At 42.7% G+C, this 20,383-nt stretch overlaps 1 protein-coding gene across 1 annotated transcript in view; it reads right to left on the bottom strand.

The window, feature by feature from the left end:
- Window positions 1-1,165: 1,165 nt before the first annotated feature.
- The window catches only part of LOC148538322 (dynein axonemal heavy chain 3-like), a 1,025,530-nt gene continuing 1,006,312 nt past the window's right edge, over window positions 1,166-20,383 (bottom strand). The window contains exons 63-67 of the mRNA XM_088455384.1: window positions 10,572-10,664; window positions 6,279-6,458; window positions 5,536-5,646; window positions 4,599-4,656; window positions 1,166-2,987 (exon numbers count right to left, since the gene is read on the bottom strand). Coding sequence (XP_088311510.1) covers window positions 2,842-2,987; window positions 4,599-4,656; window positions 5,536-5,646; window positions 6,279-6,458; window positions 10,572-10,664 — 588 coding nt within the window. The 3' untranslated portion in view covers window positions 1,166-2,841. The remainder of the gene's footprint in view (window positions 2,988-4,598; window positions 4,657-5,535; window positions 5,647-6,278; window positions 6,459-10,571; window positions 10,665-20,383) is intronic.

Raw genomic sequence — 20,383 nt, 5'->3', positions numbered from 1 at the left:
CTTATATAGCCAAAGTGTCCTTTAATTATAAAATAGAATCATTATAAAGAGGTAAGCACATTTTGATTTCTAACAATACACACTAACTTTGAAGAGCATAACATAAAATAAAATGATCAGTGGTGTAACTACCACAGGAGCAGCGTGGAGTGACGGGGGCAACTGAAAGCCCAAATGGGACTTTATTGCTCATGTGCTGGCCCCAACACATTCAGAGAGAGCCTTCAGAATAGATGTCCCATTATCACCAGGAGGGAGATGACGATATCATTATCGTTCAATCGTTCATTAATCGTGCAGTGAATATGCCGGCAATGACCAGCGATGCGTGCTCCTGCTGGTCGTTGTCACCATCTATCATCACCTGAACCTGCAGTCCAACTTAACAACATTGTCGGGTTGTGCAGGTTCGGGGATGAGGGAGCATGCCCACACTGAACGATATATCTTTCAGTGTGGGCTCAATGTCCACTGCACAATATAATGAATGATTGAACGATAACGATGTCGTTATCGTTCATTAATTGTGTAGTGGATATGCGGCTTAAGAAGTTGATTGTTGGTACTTTATCTTTCTCCACTTTCTCTCTCTCCAAGGCTTAGGGGTGGATTTAATTAGAGGTGAAAAGTCGCGGCCAGCGAAATGCATTCGCTGCTGCAATCTTTTCGCCTCATTCACTTGTTTGTATGCAAAGTTTTCACGTACTTTCACAATGCGTGCACCCGCTTTTCGCCCTGTTCAATTCCAAAACAGGCGAAAACGCAGATGTGCGAATGAAGCGAGTGGCGAAACTAGCGAAAACGACAGAATATTTTGGGGAAATTAGTCTGTACCCCATAAAAAGCCTAACTGTCCCTAGAGTGTAGTAGGTATTACCGCCGGCAGAGGTGAAGATCCTGATCGTTAATAAGGTAAGTATACTAACCCTATTTTCCCCCCTAACCCTACCTTAGGGGTGCCTAACCCTAACCTCCCCCCCCAAGTGCCTAACCCTAACCTCCCCTCTAAGTGCCTAAACCTAACACCCCCGTCCCCGCAGCCTAAACCTAAGTCTCCCGGGGGGTGCCTAACCCTAACCTCCCCCCGGGGGTGCCTATCCCTAACCCCCCCCTTCTCCTATCCTAACCCTAAGTCCCTAACCTAACCCCCCCCCCCGCGGCTGTCCGCGCCCGGCACCCGACTTACCTTTATTCGGTTTGTCGGGCGCCAGGCTCCCGGTGTAGGTCTAATGACAGGCGTCGGGATTACAATGCCTATCATTAGTACTTTGCCAGGATTAGACAGTCGGGAAGCCGGCGGTTGGCATTTAGACCGTCGGCTTCCTGACTACATTCCCCCTGGAAATCAATATAGAAGTGTATTAATAGACCTAATAAAAGTATTTTGTGTTCTTAAATTGAGTCAAAGGGCTGTTATATGTATATTTGCATTAGTGTGGAAAAATTATCTACTGTAAAGCAATTTCTTCTGAGAAAAATAATTGCTGTAGTTAAATTGGGTGTACATTTAAATGGGTGTTAGTATAGTTCTCTAAAGAGCCTTTTAAAAAACTTAAGGAAAACACCTGCTGCAGCCACCTGCAATCCTAAAAACACCTGTCCCATCCATACAGCACCCCAAAATACCAGACACAGTACTTTATACCCATTTTCATGCACTTTTTACTTTTTCACCCCAAAAATTACATGACTTTTTTAGTTGGAAAATATATATTTTTTTATTTTTTAGGGGGGTGTCCAAAGGGTCCTGAGCCAAATCCCCACATATTTAGTCAAATAGGGATTTTGCACATCTTTTCTCCTGCCTTTGGGTGGTGAAACTTTTTTGCCTGTTTTTACCTAAGGAGTTCTCGCACATGCAAAAAGTCCTGGAATTGAATAGGGTGATACATGTAAATGCGTCAAAAACCTGAAATCAGCGAACGCTTTTCGCCGATCGCGGCTTTTCGCCTTTAATTGAATCCGCCCCTTAGTATGCACCTCCCCCCTGGTGTCTTCCCCCTCTCAGGTTCCATAGCAGCCACATAGCATTGCCAGGCCCTCAGTTTACTCTTTGGAGTGTACATGGGGGTGTTGCATGCTCAGGGAAGCCAAACTCAAGCTTTCACATGCAGAACAGAGCAGAGCTGGGGGCCACAGAGAAAATTTACCAGCATTGCTGCCACTTGCTAACATATTGCTATGGAACCTGGCTGAAAATTATACTGTTACTTCAACAGTAAGAGTGGAATGTAATAATGCAGCAAAAGTAATACTTAGCCCATAGATTCCAGAAATTCTTTCTAGCTATGTGATGAAAGTGTAGGACACACAAGCATTCCTTTATGGTGGTTTTCGCAGTTACTTTTAGGTCACTGAATATTTTATGACAGAATCCAGAACATATCATTACATATAATAACATCACCAGAATGATGTTACTCACAATGATTAAACAATTAAAAAATGATCAACTTATAAAAAAAAAGGGAAAATACAAAGTCCTTTATGTAGTATCATTTTTATGACATGGCTTTTAGTCTGCTATAGGTCTCTGCGGACAAAGCATACAATTGGAGACATTGATGTATGGAGAATTATGTACCAGCGCTAGAAAGCACCACCACCTTGATCATTACTTTTACAACTATTGATTTCTTCGGGACAGTGCTGACAATAATATATACGCAATAGAGATAAACAAGCTTGTTAGGATTTTGAATGATTATTGCCAGCTTGCTTAGAGGAAACCTACAAAATTAACCATAGATTTTGAGATCTCTTGTTGATTTCATGTGTAAACACACATTGGAGGTACAGTATAATAACAAACTGATTTATATCTAGATATGTTGGCACAGTCTAATAGTCCAGCTGGCAGAGGCAAGCTACCCCCCTGTTCACCCAGTGATTTGCGGGTTTGTCTGTAGCAAGGTTGATAGTGAGAACATAGTTGGTAGAGTGTCCCGTTGTGGAAAGCTCCCCACGTCGAGCACTTGTCTTGTAAACTGTGGAAATAGTAATAATACGTCAGCCTATAACATAATTACACTTCCTATAGTGTCATACAATAAACACAGGTGCAATATTTGATGCATTCGCAGGTTTAGAGAGGCCAATCCCGGAGCTTCCAGTCTCGGGATTTCGGGGCTAGTGATCGCATGCGCTGTTTAGTTTTTTTATGCCGCAGCAGCACTCACACAGACGCTGCTTGCTGCCCCCGGCCTCCTGCTGGGCGCAGCGTGACTTGATGTCAGAGATCATGCTGCGCAGTCCCACGCCGGCCCACCCCTTCAGCTTCACCCGCCCGCCCCTTTGACCAACTAAGTCTTGGGAATCCTGGGATTGAGCATTTTTCAATCCTGAATCCCAAGATTGAAAAAACAACCTGGGATTGGCTTCCATACTCAGGTTAAAACCTTTTTCAATGGTAATATTTCAGAATGTTTCACTATAATGAAAGCATTTTTTTTAATTATACTCACTTCACTTCACTTTTGAACTCTGCATCTACAAGTATTAGCTTTGTTTCATTTACTGAGCAGAGCTTAATCCAATACAATCAAACATCTATAAGCAAATCAAATAAGCGTCCTGTGTCACAAGGATAGTGCATAAAAATTAATGTGTTGATCAGACTCCATTCATTGGATTCTACTTAGTCCTGCAAGTGCCTCAGTCAACGGGGGAATTAAATTCATTGCAATATACAGTCACAATGTTGGACTGCAAACATCATGGAAGAATACAATGCTAATTTATAGGTACACCTACAGGTTGCTAGTGAAAATTAGCTACAGTATGTTACTGGCAGCGAATTGCCTTTGTCCAACCGTTGTGGAGGCTGAACTGAGCTCCCAGCAATATGAATATTATTTTAAAGCAGTTGATTTGTTTATTAAGTCAGTGAATTTAGCCTCACACCCCTTCCACTGTGTGTAACTGGGGTAAAGACTGGCAAAGAAAACGTTAAAAAAACATATAACATAAGCCCTTTCTTTGCTGCCTTCTGATTGGTGCTGCCTAAGCATTTAGCAATTTGTGCCTACGGAATGGGTATGAAATCCTGACCCCGGAAGCCAGACAGATGAAGATCCTGATGGAGGGTGGTAAGTACCTTATCCCTCCCCTCTGCCTTCCTAACCCTAACATCCCCCCGGAGGTGCCTCACCCTAACTCCCCCTTCCCACAGCCTAAACCTAATCGTCCCAAGCAGGGGGGGGGGGGTTGGTGCCTAACCCTAACTTCCCCTCATTAGTACCTAACCCTAAAATGGACAATACTTAATTGATCGGACTATTGGGATTGCGGCGGTTTGGGATGCAGACGCCAGTATCCTGTTCTCCTTCGGGATATCGGAGTCAGCATTATGCCAGGGGGTGGAATTCCGGCGTTGGTATATCGACAACCGACATCCTGCCCGCGACAATATAACTACATCCCTTCAGGATATCGGCGTCGGCAATATCTTGGGCGGCGGGATTCTGGCATCGGTATATCGACGGCCAGCATCCCGTCCACTGGCAATATAACTACATCTCTGTGCCTAGACAGGAGATCTTAATCTTCCTTTAGTATGGGATTTTGTTGTTTCATATGTAGAAAAGATCATACTTTACCTGGACATCGATAAATAAAATCTATTTCAGCTATTTTTTCCCCAGGAAAAAGCCATATCTTTATCAGTCTGTAAAGGAAAGATCTCAGAAACTTTTCTCATCAAAGATCTCAGTAAACCCCCATAGGATCTTAATACAGAATATAGAGAAACAGAGCCAACATAAGCAGATGTGGCTTGTTTATCAAACCTGAGCCACTATATAAGAAATGTCTCTGGCTGAAAAAAACAGAATCAGTATATATGGAATGTGTCTGGTTGACAATGTACTAATCAACTGCAGCAATGTAACACACTGAGCTAATGTAGACAAATGTGCACTAATCTACATTAAGTGGTGTGTAAATGTAGTAGTGCAGCAAACAGCACATCCTATTCAATTGAAGTATGGCTAGTTATAGTTTTGGGCCGTGCAAAGGAAACAAACCGATTATACTTTATTTTTAGATGCATACTTAAATTTATATATTATACATTGTTAAATTACAACATAGGGGCTGATCCAGAGATGTACGCAAACCTGTTGGTTTGTATACATTTCCAATGGTTTTTGATCTGCGCATACGTTGGATCTGTACTGCCCATGTGCAGATCTTGTACTGCGAGATCGCTCGCAGTGTTCCCTAAGCTGCAGCATGATTGACATGCTGCGGCCATTTGGGGGCGGGGATGCGATTTGCGCCGAATCGCATCATCATGACCCCGCCTTCCGGGTAACAATACTGGTAATCTTGGCATTGTGTAGCGGGGGTGGGGCCATGATAACGCAATCACGTGGGTACTCCCCCCACTCCTAATTCCAGGTAATGTCCTATGACGTGGAACTCCCCGCTATGCCGACCTGGGGCAGCCAGAATGTCAGCAAGCATGCTACAGGTCCATATATGTATTTCATAGAAAAAGTTAACAATTAAGCACATTAAATTGAGTAAGGATACAATAGGCATGCTTTCATACAAAGCTTTGGGGAAAGATTCAGCAATCACATGCCTGTCCCGGTCCCATCTTGCTCCTTCCATGTAGAGGCCATTGATATATATGCCATCAGACTAGACTCAGATGAGACATAAGATCAAATAGATGAGGAAATATTTTAGTAAGCAATTAAGAAGCAGGTAACTTTAATGCTGTAATGTATCGTCTGAATAAACAGTTTTTAATATTTATTGATGTTTTTGTTACAAGTACTAGCTCTATACACTTTGGGCCTGTTTCATAGGTGCACGCAGTGGTGATGTCAGACGCAAGCGGATGATGCTTTTAGCCTGCGCATGTGTCCTGATAGTTACCGCTGTAAGATGCAGATCGAAACTGTACGCAGAGAAATTGAGTTTCAATGGGCGTTCCTTGAGGGTAACAAGAGGATGGCTAGCCAGTGGTATCACTGACACCTGACGCCATGTTCAGATGGCAAAATTGGACCTGCCCTAGGGCTGATGCAATCTTCGATGTTGGTCCGATGGTGCGTCTTAATACGTGCCGTGATTAAACAGCCAGTCAGTTGGCTGAGAATCAGTCGCAGCATTAGCATAAAGATGCTGACAGAGTTGCGGGAAAAGACGCAGCCGTGACGGCTTCTACGTGCACTTCTGAATCAGGCCCTTTGCAATAATAAGACTGGTCACATGGGAAATTGTAAGCTAAGCATTAGTAAGCAATATAATAGGTAGAGCAATACTACCGGAGATGTGTCAATGTCAGTTGCACAGTCATGATCAGTTATCTGAAACTGCAGTCCCAGTAAGTCTATTGGGGTCTTGTACTTCCTGGCATAGTTCTGCAAAGCTCCAGTCAGAAAAGACTGGGTAAAGAAAAAACCAGATATCCAGAAAACTTTTGGTGTTCCCTTTTCAGTCCATTCCTAAAGCAAAAGAAATAAAATTTAGAGCCTGTTACTGGGATATTATATGGAAGCATAAATAGTCTTTACATATAATATTTGTTTTATAGAACTATTTTTACTGACTCTATGAAGGCACTATAAGTGCACTACCATGTGCATGGGGCTACTGATTAAAAACCTATTGGTAATAAAATGATCATTCTCTAATTTTCCTGAATATTTAACCATTAGGCACAGTTTCATCTAATTCTGTGAACAATATATAATTTTACCTTGGCTGACAAAGCATGATATTAGCCCACATTCCTGTTAAGTGAATGTAAATATCCATAATGATAACATTAATAAGGAAAGTAATACCCATATAATATAATAAACATTTATAGAAATTATTAGGAAAAACAAACTCAATTATGCACATGATATATTTTCCTTTTAAAATAAATTATAGAGTATGGTTGTGCTTTTAGACACAGCAGTTAGTGACCATTAAGTCAGCCGATGCCCACCTGTCCTATATGATCTTTCTGTAGACAACAATAACTACATTCCCTTATTATAAGTTTTAAAAATGGTGCCAGTCTTACAGTCAGGCCCATAGAGAGCTGGTCCAGGCCCCAGAACTGGTTGGGGGGCATGGCCTAATTGCAGGAGGTGTGATCACACCCCTTTAGAATAAAATGGGAAAAAAAGTACTTACAGCGCCATGAAGCAGTGCTAAGTGCTGAAAAATGGGGAGCTGTGAATCCCTCAGCCAGGGCCAAACCCAGAGGGAGGTGGGCACAATCAGTGTGATCGCCCCCCTTAACCCCGCACAGGCAGAGGAGACTGCTGCTCAGTGGCAGCAGCCTCCTTGCCCCACTGCAGTGGCTGGGGAGAGAGATTGCTGCTGCTGACAGGCAAAAGGGCAGAAGAGTGGTGGACCAGAGCCCCCTCCAACAAGCCCGGGCCCGAGTAATTAATAGCCACTCCCACCCCCTGTTGGCACCCCTGCTTACAGTGTTAGTTATACTCTACACATTCATAATACAGAATGGTGCCCTAGTTTCCTTTTAATAGCTATGGCATTGCCATTGAACACACTGAAATTACATCCCAGTACTATTGCTATAACAAGTGCTGTTTATTTAATAGAGCTCCAATGTCATATTGTCACGGTGCTGGTTACTAACAGGAGAGAAACGTGGGACTGTGGCAGCTATCAGAGACACACCAGGATATGCCATAAGTGACAACGCTGAAGCTGATGGGTTGCACATTGTAGAACAGTGAGGGATAAAGCCGAAGTCTATAAACAGACAAACAAAACAATACTCTTTGAAGGTAACTATTGGTAGTATACTTTTTAGATTTGCAGATATTTGTTATATTTATTTGAATGTAAGTTCAACAACTGTAAAGGGATATATATTATTTTATTGTGAATATGGAGAATGGTGCAGCAAATTAACTTTATTTTATTTTTGTTTCATAGGGCTCTATTTACTACAATCCGCATATTGAATGCGGATTGTAGTGTGATATTACCGAGTGAATTCGCATTGCGAATTCAGGCAATATCACAGGGATTTACTATAAATCCCTTGCAGGGACAGAGCTTGCGATAAAGCTCTGTCCCTGCGGATCCCATCCGCACTCTAGTCGCGGTATTTTCTGAAAAAAATACCGCGACTAAGAGCCCGCGCATGCGTCGACCCACCGTCGCTGCTACCCCCCACGATGCTAAGCCCCGCCCCTCGGTGCTAAGCCCCACCCCCCGCGATCGCGGACCCTCGCGACCCCCCCTTCCCTTCATTACACTTACCTGCATCCTCCTGGCCTCCGGTGATCTTCTTCGGGCTTCCCGATCTGGTTATCTCCCATACTGCACTGGGGCCCGATCACCTGATGACAGGGCAGCAGTGCACTGTGGGAGACCAGCTGACTGGAGAGGAGCCATCAACGGAGGCCCGATCACCGGTCCCTGGATTCAGGTAAGTAAAAAAAAAAAATTTTTCATTTTTTTTTCTTTTTTTTACAGCAATCAGCTTGCGGTCTGTTTAGACCACATTTCTGATTACTGGTACCGGCTCCCGCCTCTGCTCTCCCCGTGGATAACGCCACCTCCAGGTGGCATTATTATCACAGGGCTTCCCCCGGTATTTTTTTACAATTTATTTTTAGTAACTATGGTCGGATCACATTTCCCATTACAATTATGGGAAATGCGATCTGCTTTACTAAAAATAAGTGATACTAATTTTACTAATTCTACTCCAATTGCCCTGTAATAACTACGGTGAAACTAAAATAATGTGAAAAGGGTGTGAAAACACACTTTATTTTAGTAAAAATAATGTTAATAAATAGAGCCCATAGTGAGGGCTGGAGAAGGGTGGAGGGCTTGTTGGAGGGGTCCGATGCCGCCCACCCTCTTACATTCCGCAGCAACCTCCCCAGTTCAGTGCCCAGAGCTGTTACCCCCCCTTCCCCGGTGATTAGGTCACCCCCCAAAAAAGTACCCAGACCTGGCCAAGATTTCTGTGGCCCTGTTCACAGTTACTGTTTGCACCTATTTTTGAAGAAGCTCTGTCTATGTAAAGGCTATAAATAAAGTACCTCACAGGCTTTCTGTATGTCTTAATGTTGCATTTATATTACATTTTTAAGATAAATACATATACATGCACCATTTATATATATTATTTTGTTATAAAAATAATAGATAATAAAAACAATAATATGTTTAACTATCCTAAAAGTGCAAATAATCTGCATTACAGGTTGAGTCTCCCATATCCAAAATGCATATTGGGACCATGGATATTTTGGATATTGGAATATTCCGTATTTTGGAATATTTGCATACCATAATTAAATATCTAGGGAATAGGACCCATATATACACACAGAATGCATTTATGTGTTATATACACCTTATACACACAGCCTGCAGGTAATTTTATACAATATTTGTATTAATTTTGTGCATCAAACAAAGTTTGTGTACATACTACATACATGAAATTTATTTATGTTTCATATACACCTTATTCACACAGCCTGCAGGTTATTTTATACAATATTTGTATTAATTTTGTGCATCAAACAAAATTTGTGTACATACTACATACATGAAATTTATTTATGTTTCATATACACCTTATACACACAGCCTGCAGGTAATTTTATACAATATTTGTATTAATTTTGTGCATCAAAGTTTGTGTACATGCATGAAATTTATTTATGTTTCATATACACCATATACACACAGCCTGAAGGTTATTTTATACTGTATTTTACAAATGTTGTACTCTAAACAAAGTTTGTGTACACTGAAGCATCAGAAAGCAAATGTTTCACTTTCTCAGTCATGCTAAAAATATTCCATATTTCTGAATATTTGGATATGGGAGACTCAACCTGTACTTAGTTTGCCTTTCCTCTGGTTCCATATATGAACATGAAGGCTACTGGTCCGACAAAACAAATACATGTTTAGTCCTTGTGAGCTGACAAAGCAGAATGAATATGTGCCATGTATGATATAGAATCATTGCTAGGAAATAAATGGTTAACACTGCCTTTCCAGGTAACAGCTGGCACAAAGCTAGTCATGGAAGGTGGGCATAGCAGAGTTTGAAGAAGGATTTAGATGACTCACACCACTGTAAACGTGTAATTTACTACTGCTCCCCAGAAGATTGTAGCTTTCTGTCACTCACCATCCCTTGGCAGCCTTTTATAGAAAGGTTTGATGTGTAAACACTGTATTAAATTATTGCCCACATAGCTCAGATATCCTAAACTAAATAATGTCTCTCTATTGTAAAGCTAAAAGCAAACATTATCTATTGCAGGAATAGTATGTGGCATAAATCTTCCAAAATTAGGGTGTTTAAAGCTGTTGCTACAGGGATTCTTAATTCATGTAGAAGGGTTTATAGACCAGAGGTCATGAAAATGCCTGAATTGTCATAAAATGTTGATTTTTTACTGTCTTTTTTTATCACAAACTACTGTATTTATTTAGATGTAATTTCTGTTGCAGCACAGCAGATATATCTAGATGCTTATTTTCTGCAAGGTTCAGATGGATGACAGTGCAGATTAGATTATTTTGCTGTACAGTTACTGTTAGGACCTCACCTTGAAGAAGCTCAGTCTTTGTAAAAGATCTGTAATATAGCCACCTAGAGGCTTCAGTGAAGGATATGATCTGGCCGCCCACACAGAAGGAACCTGAGAGTGGAATAAAATTTTAAAACAAGTGAAAATCATAAAATTATTTAAAAAGATAAAAAGAAACATAACCTTGGTGGTATTGTAACCCATCTGCCAGCACAGATGCCACATTATGTACTTTTTATGTGAGATACCAATTTTTAAAATAAAAAAAAATTATAAAACTGTTTAAAAACCAAAGTGAATTACAGACAATTTGTGTAATTTACAATTAATATAGGGCTTGATTCAGCTTGGATCGCAGTTACTAATACACACACAATTGGGCGATTGTTGCGTTATGCGCATGCATCGCAGTGCGCGTGAGTGAACCGGCAATTGCTTTTTCAGTGACTACACAAACCCATCGCAGAGTGATTGACAGGAAGTGCCGTTTGTGGATGGTTACGGGGGGGGGTGGTCGGGCAAACGCAGGCGTGCCAGTGCGTTTCAACAGCACTGCAGGGGTGTGCAAAAATTAGCCACTGTGATGCCCTGCGCAGCCTGAGGCCTGATAGCGTGCCTTGAAGTTAGCAATTTCTGAGTAAGGTCAGAGCTTGTGTAAGTGTGCGTGAGGCTGTGATGGTACTCTATTGTACCGATGGCTTCGCAGTCCTGCTAAACATTACAGATGTGTGGTAAGTAAAGTGGGCGTCCTTATGTAGTGCTGCGAAGGCATAGCAATCGCAATTTACTGTATTAGCAGTGGATTAGCATACTATCGCAGTTGAACTGCGTGTGTAATCGTAGCTGCGATCGTATTGCGATTCGTAGTGAATCAGGCCCATAGTTTGTATATTTTTACCTATTTAAAGAAATGTTCCCTGTTATTCTCCTGACAGTGTGTAGCCTAGCTTAGTGATACATACATTTGTCCTGGTGCACTGGTTGGGAATCACTGCTTTATGGTCTTATTCAAAATAGATGAAAAAGGCAAACCAGTACATAATGGTAGTGAACACAAAATGGGATCCCTTAATAAGGTGTTGAGCCACCATGAGTCTGTAATTTTGAGTTTATCTATTGACTGTAAATGTATGGCCGCCAAGAGCTGAATTTGGCCAGGGTACTGGGGGTGTGGCCAAATCAGGAAGACATGGCCATGCACCTTGAAAAAATACTATGCGCAGTGACACAAAGCTGCAAAAATGGACATTTGTCCCCCTCAGCAGCTGACCCGGGCCTCTCCAAAAAGCCCGGGCTTAGGTAATGAGAACATGGTGAAAGATGATTCTTCTGACTAAAGATTAGTGATTCGGATTTTTTGGAATTGGAACCTACCCGAACACTGGGAATCCTAGTAGATCTGAGCAGCAGCTCGGATCTTTCCCCCTGACTCAGATTCCACTTCGAGGCAAATGTCATCCTCGCGGCTTCGAATTCTCGCGGGTTTTAGATTCTATATAAGGCGCCGTATAGGCAAGCAGGCAGCTTTGCAATTGCGATCCTTGCAGACAGGGCAGTTTCTAGGGTCTGAGGCTCCCAGTGCGAGCAGTCAAAATATGCCCCCCCACCCCCAAGAAGCGGTAATATTGTGGAGTGGGCGTGGCCTCATCATGAGGGAGTGTGGTATCACAGTAAGGGAGCATGGTCTCGAAAGAAGACAGAATGTCAGCTGCTGTACACCCCCAACTCACATAGCACATGCTGCACACCCCCAACTGACATAGCACATGCTGTACCCCCCCAAATGACATAGCACATGCTGCACTCCTCCCCAAATGACATAGCACTTGCTGCACCCCCCACCCAAATGACATAGCACATGCTGCGCGTGCACTCCCGTACTGCGCGTACTTACTTTTCATGTTGTATATCCCTGGATTGCCCTGAGTTATCTCCCCACAAATTGCTACAACTCTACCTGTTTTCTTTTTTCTTTTTAAACATAGAAATTGAGGATGCCCCTGAGGAAGTGCAAGATGATGAGGGGATATTTGTGTAACTGTCGCCAGCACTAATGAGGATGAGGATGTAAGTCAGGCACCAGTGGAAGCAGCTCTTGGCCATGACAAGAGGAAGGCCATTGTCATGCCCAGGCATAGGACCAACAAATGCACCTCTTATGTGTGTCAGTTGCTGGGACCCTTTACTATCCTTTAACATTTTTCTCTACTTCCTTCCACTTCTGGTTTTGGAAAAATACTTTCACTCTTGTGTTACATGGACACTCATGTGGTCAATGAGACAGCTTGGAGTATCTGTGTGCCAATATTTTTACTTAGGTTCCTAATAATGAATGCGCCCATTACTTAGAACATGCAGAAACTAGCATTTCCACATGTGTAACTGGCCCATTACTGATCATGAATAGGCCCCTAAGTGTGAGATAGGGCACAAAACAGATTTAAAACTGCAGTCTAGGGGGTATATTTACTAAAGTGCAGGTTTTTAGAATTGGAGATGTTCCCCATAGCAACCAATCAGATTCTACTTATCATTTATCTAGCAATTTCTAGAAGATAATAGCTAGAATCTGATTGGTTGCTATGGGCAACATCTCCACTTCTAAAAACTCGCACTTTAGTAAATATACCCTTCGATGTAAAAATTAAATTATTTAAATTTGCATTCAGTCCATTTGTATTTGCTTGCCTGCTTTGCCTTGTGCTTTGAGGTGATGTTTGTATATCACAATCCTGCAGCACATGCTTCAATCCACTTTTGCCGTTTGCTGATGATCATGGAGTTAATTTTTGACATCACCTTAGACACAGATTATTGCTAAATCGGTTCCCTCTTTAAACCATTCTCTACAGAATTATAGCCAATAAAAGATTTCCAGCAATTTTTATACATGACTCTGACCATTATTTAATGTTATATGCTAAATTAATAAAGGATCCATGTGAAAGCAATTTACATAGAGATGACAAATTCCCATTTGTACACTGAAATGCACTTTAAACAACTCCCTGCAGTCATTTCTCTTATACTGCTTTGATACCTAAATTCCGAGTCTGACCCGTAAGTTGGAACAGGGTTCCAATCTGGATGAGATCCGAAATTTCCCCGATGCCAACCCAGGATATTCCTGAGTTGGCGCCGTTCACACTGGAGCCAGGTCTGCAGTGACCCGGCTTTTCCGGCGTTGAAGTGGACGCTTGGAGATGACGTCATCTCCAAACGACACTGAAGCCAGCCAATCGGCAGGCATGCAGCACGATCCCGGTCATCACTCCACACGGGAATCCAATCCTGTCCCCTTTTATGCCAAGGAGCTACCCGGGTTAACCCTGCAATAACCCGAGTTTTAGCTCTGGTGTAAAAGGGGTATCATATTGTAGTGGCTATAAATGTGATCATTATGTTATAAATCAAGAACTTTTACAGAAAAATATCCTGATATCATTTACCATTGGTTCTTGTGACCAAAAAAATAATACACAAATCATTTTTAAATAATATTGTTTTAGTGTCAAACTTCGTAAAACTGATGGTGTAATAAAATATTATACTTAACCTTTAGCCACTAATAAAGTAATTAAAATAAATTATATTATTTCAAAATTAACCTATGGATCGCAAAGCAAATTCCAGCTTTAATCTGAGATGTATTGTAATTGTGGATATGTGAACACCATTAGCGTTGAGCCACTTCAATACTTTTGAGGATTTTCGTTCTTACCTCATTATTAAGTGCATTCCATCTACACCAGCAGGTATTTGTACTGAAATCAGACAATTATTTGCAATAGCACCATATGCAATCTAAAGTGTTATCCTGTTGTGTCAATTAGTTATGTAAATGAGACCAATGAGGTTTTACACTGTGGTTCTAATTATTCCATATTTGCTTTAATTTTAAATGTTTTGTTTTCATTCTGTGTATATTTTTTAGGGGTGTGCACCGGCCACTTTTCGTGTTTTGTGTTTTGGTTTTGGATCTGGATCTTTCTTCGTGTTTTGGATCTGGATTGGTTTTGCCAAAACCACCCTTCCGTGTTTTGGGTTCTGGGTTTTGTGTTTTGGATCTGTATTTTTTTAAAAAAAGCATAAAAACAGCTAAAATCACAGAATTTGTAGGTTTTTCTGCTCCTATGCTATTATTAACCTCAATAACCTTAATTTCCACTCATTTCCAGTCTATTCTGAATACCTCACACCTCACAATAGTGTTTTTATGTCCAAAAGGTTGCACCGAGGTAGCTGGATGACTATGCTAAGCGACACGAGTGGGCGGCACAAACACGTGACCCATCTAGGCATGAAACTGCAGTGGCAGACAGGATGGCATTGAAAAACTAGGCCCCAAACTGTACATAATGCAAAGAAAAAAAAGAGGTGCAAGATGGAATTGTCCTTGGGCCCTCCCACCCACCCTTATGTTGTATAAACAGGACATGCACACTTTAACAAACCAATCATTTCAGCGCCAGGGTCTGCCACACAACTGTGGCTGAAATGATTGGTTCGTTTGGGCCCCCACAAAACAAGCTGGCAATTTATCTGTCCCTGCACAAACTGGCTCTACGGAGGCAAGATGTCATCCTCATCCTCCACATCCACCGATTCCTCACCCTCTTCAGTGTGTACATCCTCATCCTCACAGAGTATTAATTCGTCCCTGCAGGAACCACAGGTCCCTCTGTACGTTCTGGAGGCTGGTCTCCCTGGAAGAGTTGATAATTCATTTTATGAACATCATCTTCTCCACATTTTGTGGAAGCAACCTCCTACGCCTTTCGCTGACAAGGTTCCCGGCTGCACTAACCACTCTTTCGGAGTACACACTGGAGGGGGGGCAACTCAGGTAAAATAGAGCCAGTTTGTACAGGGACCTCCAAATTGCTTCTTTTTCCTGCCAGTACAGGTACGGACTGTCTGACATGCCTACTTGGATTCTGTCACTGATGTAATCCTTTAACAGACAGACGCACGCTTGTCGCTGCTGCTTTGAGGATTCAAGTGCGGCTACAGCCCACACAATTCACAAAGACAGAAAAAAAAAAAGAATATTTTTATTGTTTGTGGAGCACACTTTGAGGGTTACACCACCCTTTAACAGTCAGACGCACGCTTGTCGCTGCTGCTTTGAGGATGCAAGTGCGGCTACAGCCCACACAATTCACAAAGACAGAAAAAAGAAGAAGAATATTTTAATTGTTTGTGTAGCACACTTTGAGGGTGTCACCACCCTTTAACAGACAGACGCACGCTTGTCGCTGCTGCTTTAAGGATGCAGGTGCGGCTACAGCCCACACAATTCACAAAGACAGAAAAAAGAAGAATATTTTTATTGTTTGTGTAGCACACTTTGAGGGTGTCACCACCCTTTAACAGACAGACGCACGCTTGTCGCTGCTGCTTTGAGGATGCAAGTGCGGCTACATCGCACACAAGTCACAAACACATTAAAAAAATAGTTTTTTATTTTTTGGAGCACTTTGAGAGTTACACCACCCTTTAACAGACAGACGCACGCTTGTCGCTGCTGCTTTAAGGATGCAGGTGCGGCTACAGCCCACACATTTCACAAAGACCGAAAAAAAAAGAACAATATTTTAATTGTTTCTGTAGAACACTTTGAGGTGTCACCACCCTTTAACAGACAGACGCACGCTTGTCGCTGCTGCTTTAAGGATGCAGGTGCGGCTACAGCCCACACAATTCACAAAGACAGAAAAAAGAAGAATATTTTTATTGTTTGTGTAGCACACTTTGAGGGTGTCACCACCCTTTAACAGACAGACGCACGCTTGTCGCTGCTGCTTTGAGGATGCAAGTGCGGCTACATCGCACACAAGTCACAAACACATTAAAAAAATAGTTTTTTATTTTTTGGAGCACTTTGAGAGTTACACCACCCTTTAACAGACAGACGCACGCTTGTCGCTGCTGCTTTAAGGATGCAGGTGCGGCTACAGCCCACACATTTCACAAAGACCGAAAAAAAAAGAACAATATTTTAATTGTTTCTGTAGAACACTTTGAGGTGTCACCACCCTTTAACAGACAGACGCACGCTTGTCGCTGCTGCTTTAAGGATGCAGGTGCGGCTACAGCCCACACAATTCACATAGACAGAAAAAAAAAGAAGAATATTTTTATTGTTTGTGTAGCACACTGTGAGGGTGTCACCACCCTTTAACAGACAGATGCACGCTTGTCGCTGCTGCTTTAAGGATGCAGGTGCGGCTACAGCCCACACAATTCACAAAGACAGAAAAAAAAAAGAACAATATTTTAATTGTTTGTGTAGCACACTTTGAGGGTTCACCACCCTTTAACAGACAGACGCACGCTTGTCGCTGCTGCTTTAAGGATGCAGGTGCGGCTACAGCCCACACAATTCACAAAGACAGAAAAAAGAAGAAGAATATTTTTATTGTTTGTGTAGCACACTTCGAGGGTGTCACCACCCTTTAACAGACAGACGCACGCTTGTCGCTGCTGCTTTAAAGATGCAAGTGCGGCTACATCGCACACAAGTCACAAACACATTAAAAAAATAGTTTTTTATTTTTTGGAGCACTTTGAGAGTTACACCACCCTTTAACAGACAGACGCACGCTTGTCGCTGCTGCTTTAAGGATGCAGGTGCGGCTACAGCCCACACATTTCACAAAGACCGAAAAAAAAAGAACAATATTTTAATTGTTTGTGTAGCACACTGTGAGGGTGTCACCACCCTTTAACAGACAGACGCACGCTTGTCGCTGCTGCTTTAAGGATGCAGGTGCGGCTACAGCCCACACAATTCACAAAGACAGAAAAAAAAAGAACAATATTTTAATTGTTTGTGTAGCACACTTTGAGGGTGTCACCACCCTTTAACAGACAGACGCACGCTTGTCGCTGCTGCTTTGAGGATGCAGGTGGAATCTAGACGGGATTTGGAACCGAGGACACACTACCTCCATCAATTGTCTAAATCCCACTGCACTAATGTCGGATACCGGACGCACGTCTAACACCAACATAGCAGTCAAGGCCTCAGTTATACGTTTTGCTTCAGGATGACTGCTGTCGTACTTCATCCTCATCGCTAGGGACTGTTGGAGGGTCAATTGTTTAGTAAAAGTAGTGATGTTCCTACTTCCTCTCTGGGATGATGAACAACTCCCAGCAGCAGCAACAGCACTAGGAGGAAGTGGTTCTTGATCTTTCCCTATTTTATTTTTATCGGAGAAAGTTTGGTCCTCCATTTATGTTATATTGATATATATACGTGCGGCTAAAGCGCACACAAACACAGAAAATATTTTTTTATTTTTGCTGGAGAGTAGTGCACTTTGTGGGTTACACCACCCTTTAAGAAATGAGCCAGCCGGCTCTTTACTTATGGGACACAGGCGCACGCTTGGCGCTGCTCCTTTGTTGATGCACGTGCAGCCACAGTGCACACAAGTCACAAACACAGAAAATATATATTTTTTTGGTTTGGAGTGTACTTTGGGGGTTACAGAACCCTTTAACGGTCAAGCCAGCCGGCCCTTTACTTATGACACAGGCGCACGCTTGGCACTACTTTGTTGATGCACGTGCGGCTACTGCGCACACAATTCACAAACACAGAAAATAATTTTTTTTTTGGTTTGGACTGGAGTGTACTTTCGGGGGTTACAGCACCCTTAACGGTCAAGCCAGCCGGCCCTTTACTTATGACACAGGCGCACGCTTGGCACTACTTTGTTGATGCACGTGCGGCTACTGCGCACACAATTCACAAACACAGAAAATAATTTTTTTTTGGTTTGGACTGGAGTGTACTTTCGGGGGTTACAGCACCCTTTAACGGTCAAGCCAGCCGGCCCTTTACTTATGACACAGGCGCACGCTTGGCACTACTTTGTTGATGCACGTGCGGCTACTGCGCACACAATTCACAAACACAGAAAATATATTATTTTTTTAGCACTTGGGGGGAGCACCCCTGATGGACAGAGCACCCCCTGGACAACACTACAGCACTCCTTTAGGACTGGGACACTGCACAGGACTTTGGAGTGGACACAGCCCCTATGGAGAACTGACTGCACAACACAGTCCAGCCAGCCCCTATGGACTTTGAAGTAGTGGACACAGCCCCTATTAACAACAGCAGCACAGCACAACACAGCCAGCCCCTATGGACTTTGAAGTAGTGGACAACAGCAGCACTACACTACACTACACTACACTACACTACACTACACAGCCCTAACTCCCACCCTCCCTCTTCACTGTCCACAGCCGAGTGAGAAAATGGCGCCAACGCGGGTACCTTATATAGGATCCAAAACCCGCGAGACTCGGAAGGCGGGATGATGACGTTTTGCCTCGATTTCAGATCCGAGTCAGGCGGGAAAAGTCGAGCCTGACTCGGATCGGACTCGGATCGGGGGGGCTCGGGGGGGTTCGGATTTCAGAAATCCGAACCCGCTCACCCCTAATATTTTTATTTATAAATGTCATATATTTTTGGTTATTAACAGGTAATACTATTAGTAGGAGTAGCATCTCTTATTATTAATCTTATTATTATTTTTTTTTTACAATAATCTTTTTGAATGCAGTCCTGTTCATTTTGATAATCTTGAGTCCCAGCTAATAAACAAATGAAAAACCCTGGAATATAAAATAAATGACAAATCTATAGGTGAGATTTATTATATCTGGCGAAAACTATCATTTTATTATTCACTAGGCAAGTGCGAATTTGACATCATTTTAGAAACTATTTGCATGGGGCAAACACTCAGGCATTTTTAATTTCTACACAATATACAAGTTCTATGGGGAAATGTGCAAAAATACAAAAAAATTTTGCTTAGTTACTGAACTATTATGAACTATTATGTACTATATAGACCTGATTCTGATTCAGACGCAAAGCGCCCACAAGTATGAATGGCTGCAACAACCAGACTTACTACCTCATGCTAATTCCAGAATATGTATGGCTTCAGATGTATGGTCACACCGCACACTGTAGCCAAGGTAGCCACCCAGAAACGCCTCGCAGAGGGAGAGATCCGTCCACGCACGGAGCAAACTAGGCGCTCTCTAATTCTCCATCAAGATGCATACACCTAGTGCTGCACATGTGCAGTCTGCAATTTCTTTCTGTGGTGCATGTGCAATCTGCAAATATGTGTGGGATGAGTCCACTTTTCTGATTTCGTGTCAGACTCAGAATCAAGCGCTATATATTTAATTAGAGATGAGCGATTTGGTTTTGACTCGATTCTTTTCGACAAATTAGCGCAAATTCGGATTAGTCTGGATTTATTTTATTGGCTATCCAAAACACATGAGAGCCGGATAGCCAATATGATGCCTTTTTTTAGATCCGAACATAACCGAGTAAAATTGGGATGCAATCGGGAAGCCGGCTGACGTAAGCCCGACAGCCGGCTTCCCGACTGCTTTATCTCGGCGAGGGTTAAAGGACAGGCGTCTAAATCTAGACGCCTGTCATTTTTCCGATGCCGGGCGCCGCGAGCGGACAGCCACGGGGGGGAGGGTTAGGTTTAGGGCTCCTGGGGGAGACTTAGGGTTAGGCACCCCCCCTGGGAGGTTTAGGGTTAGGCTAGGAGGAGGGAGGGTTAGGGTTAGGCACCCCCCCCAGGGGACTTAGGTTTAGGCAGCGGGGAAGGGGGGGTTAGGGTTAGGCACTTAAGAGGGGGGATTAGGGTTAGGCACAGGGGGGGAGGTTAGGGTTAGGCACCCCTAAGGAGGGTTAGGGTTAGGGGGGTTAGGTTAGGTTAGTAAATACTTACCTAGGGACGATCGGGATTTCCAGCACTGTCGGG

This window comes from Taudactylus pleione, unplaced genomic scaffold, assembly GCF_031769625.1.
Source record: "Taudactylus pleione unplaced genomic scaffold, aTauple2 ptg000040l, whole genome shotgun sequence".
Lineage (NCBI taxonomy): Eukaryota > Metazoa > Chordata > Amphibia > Anura > Myobatrachidae > Taudactylus > Taudactylus pleione.
The sequence above is the reverse complement of the archived record's forward strand: the minus strand, read 5'-3'. Positions and strand labels throughout refer to the sequence as shown.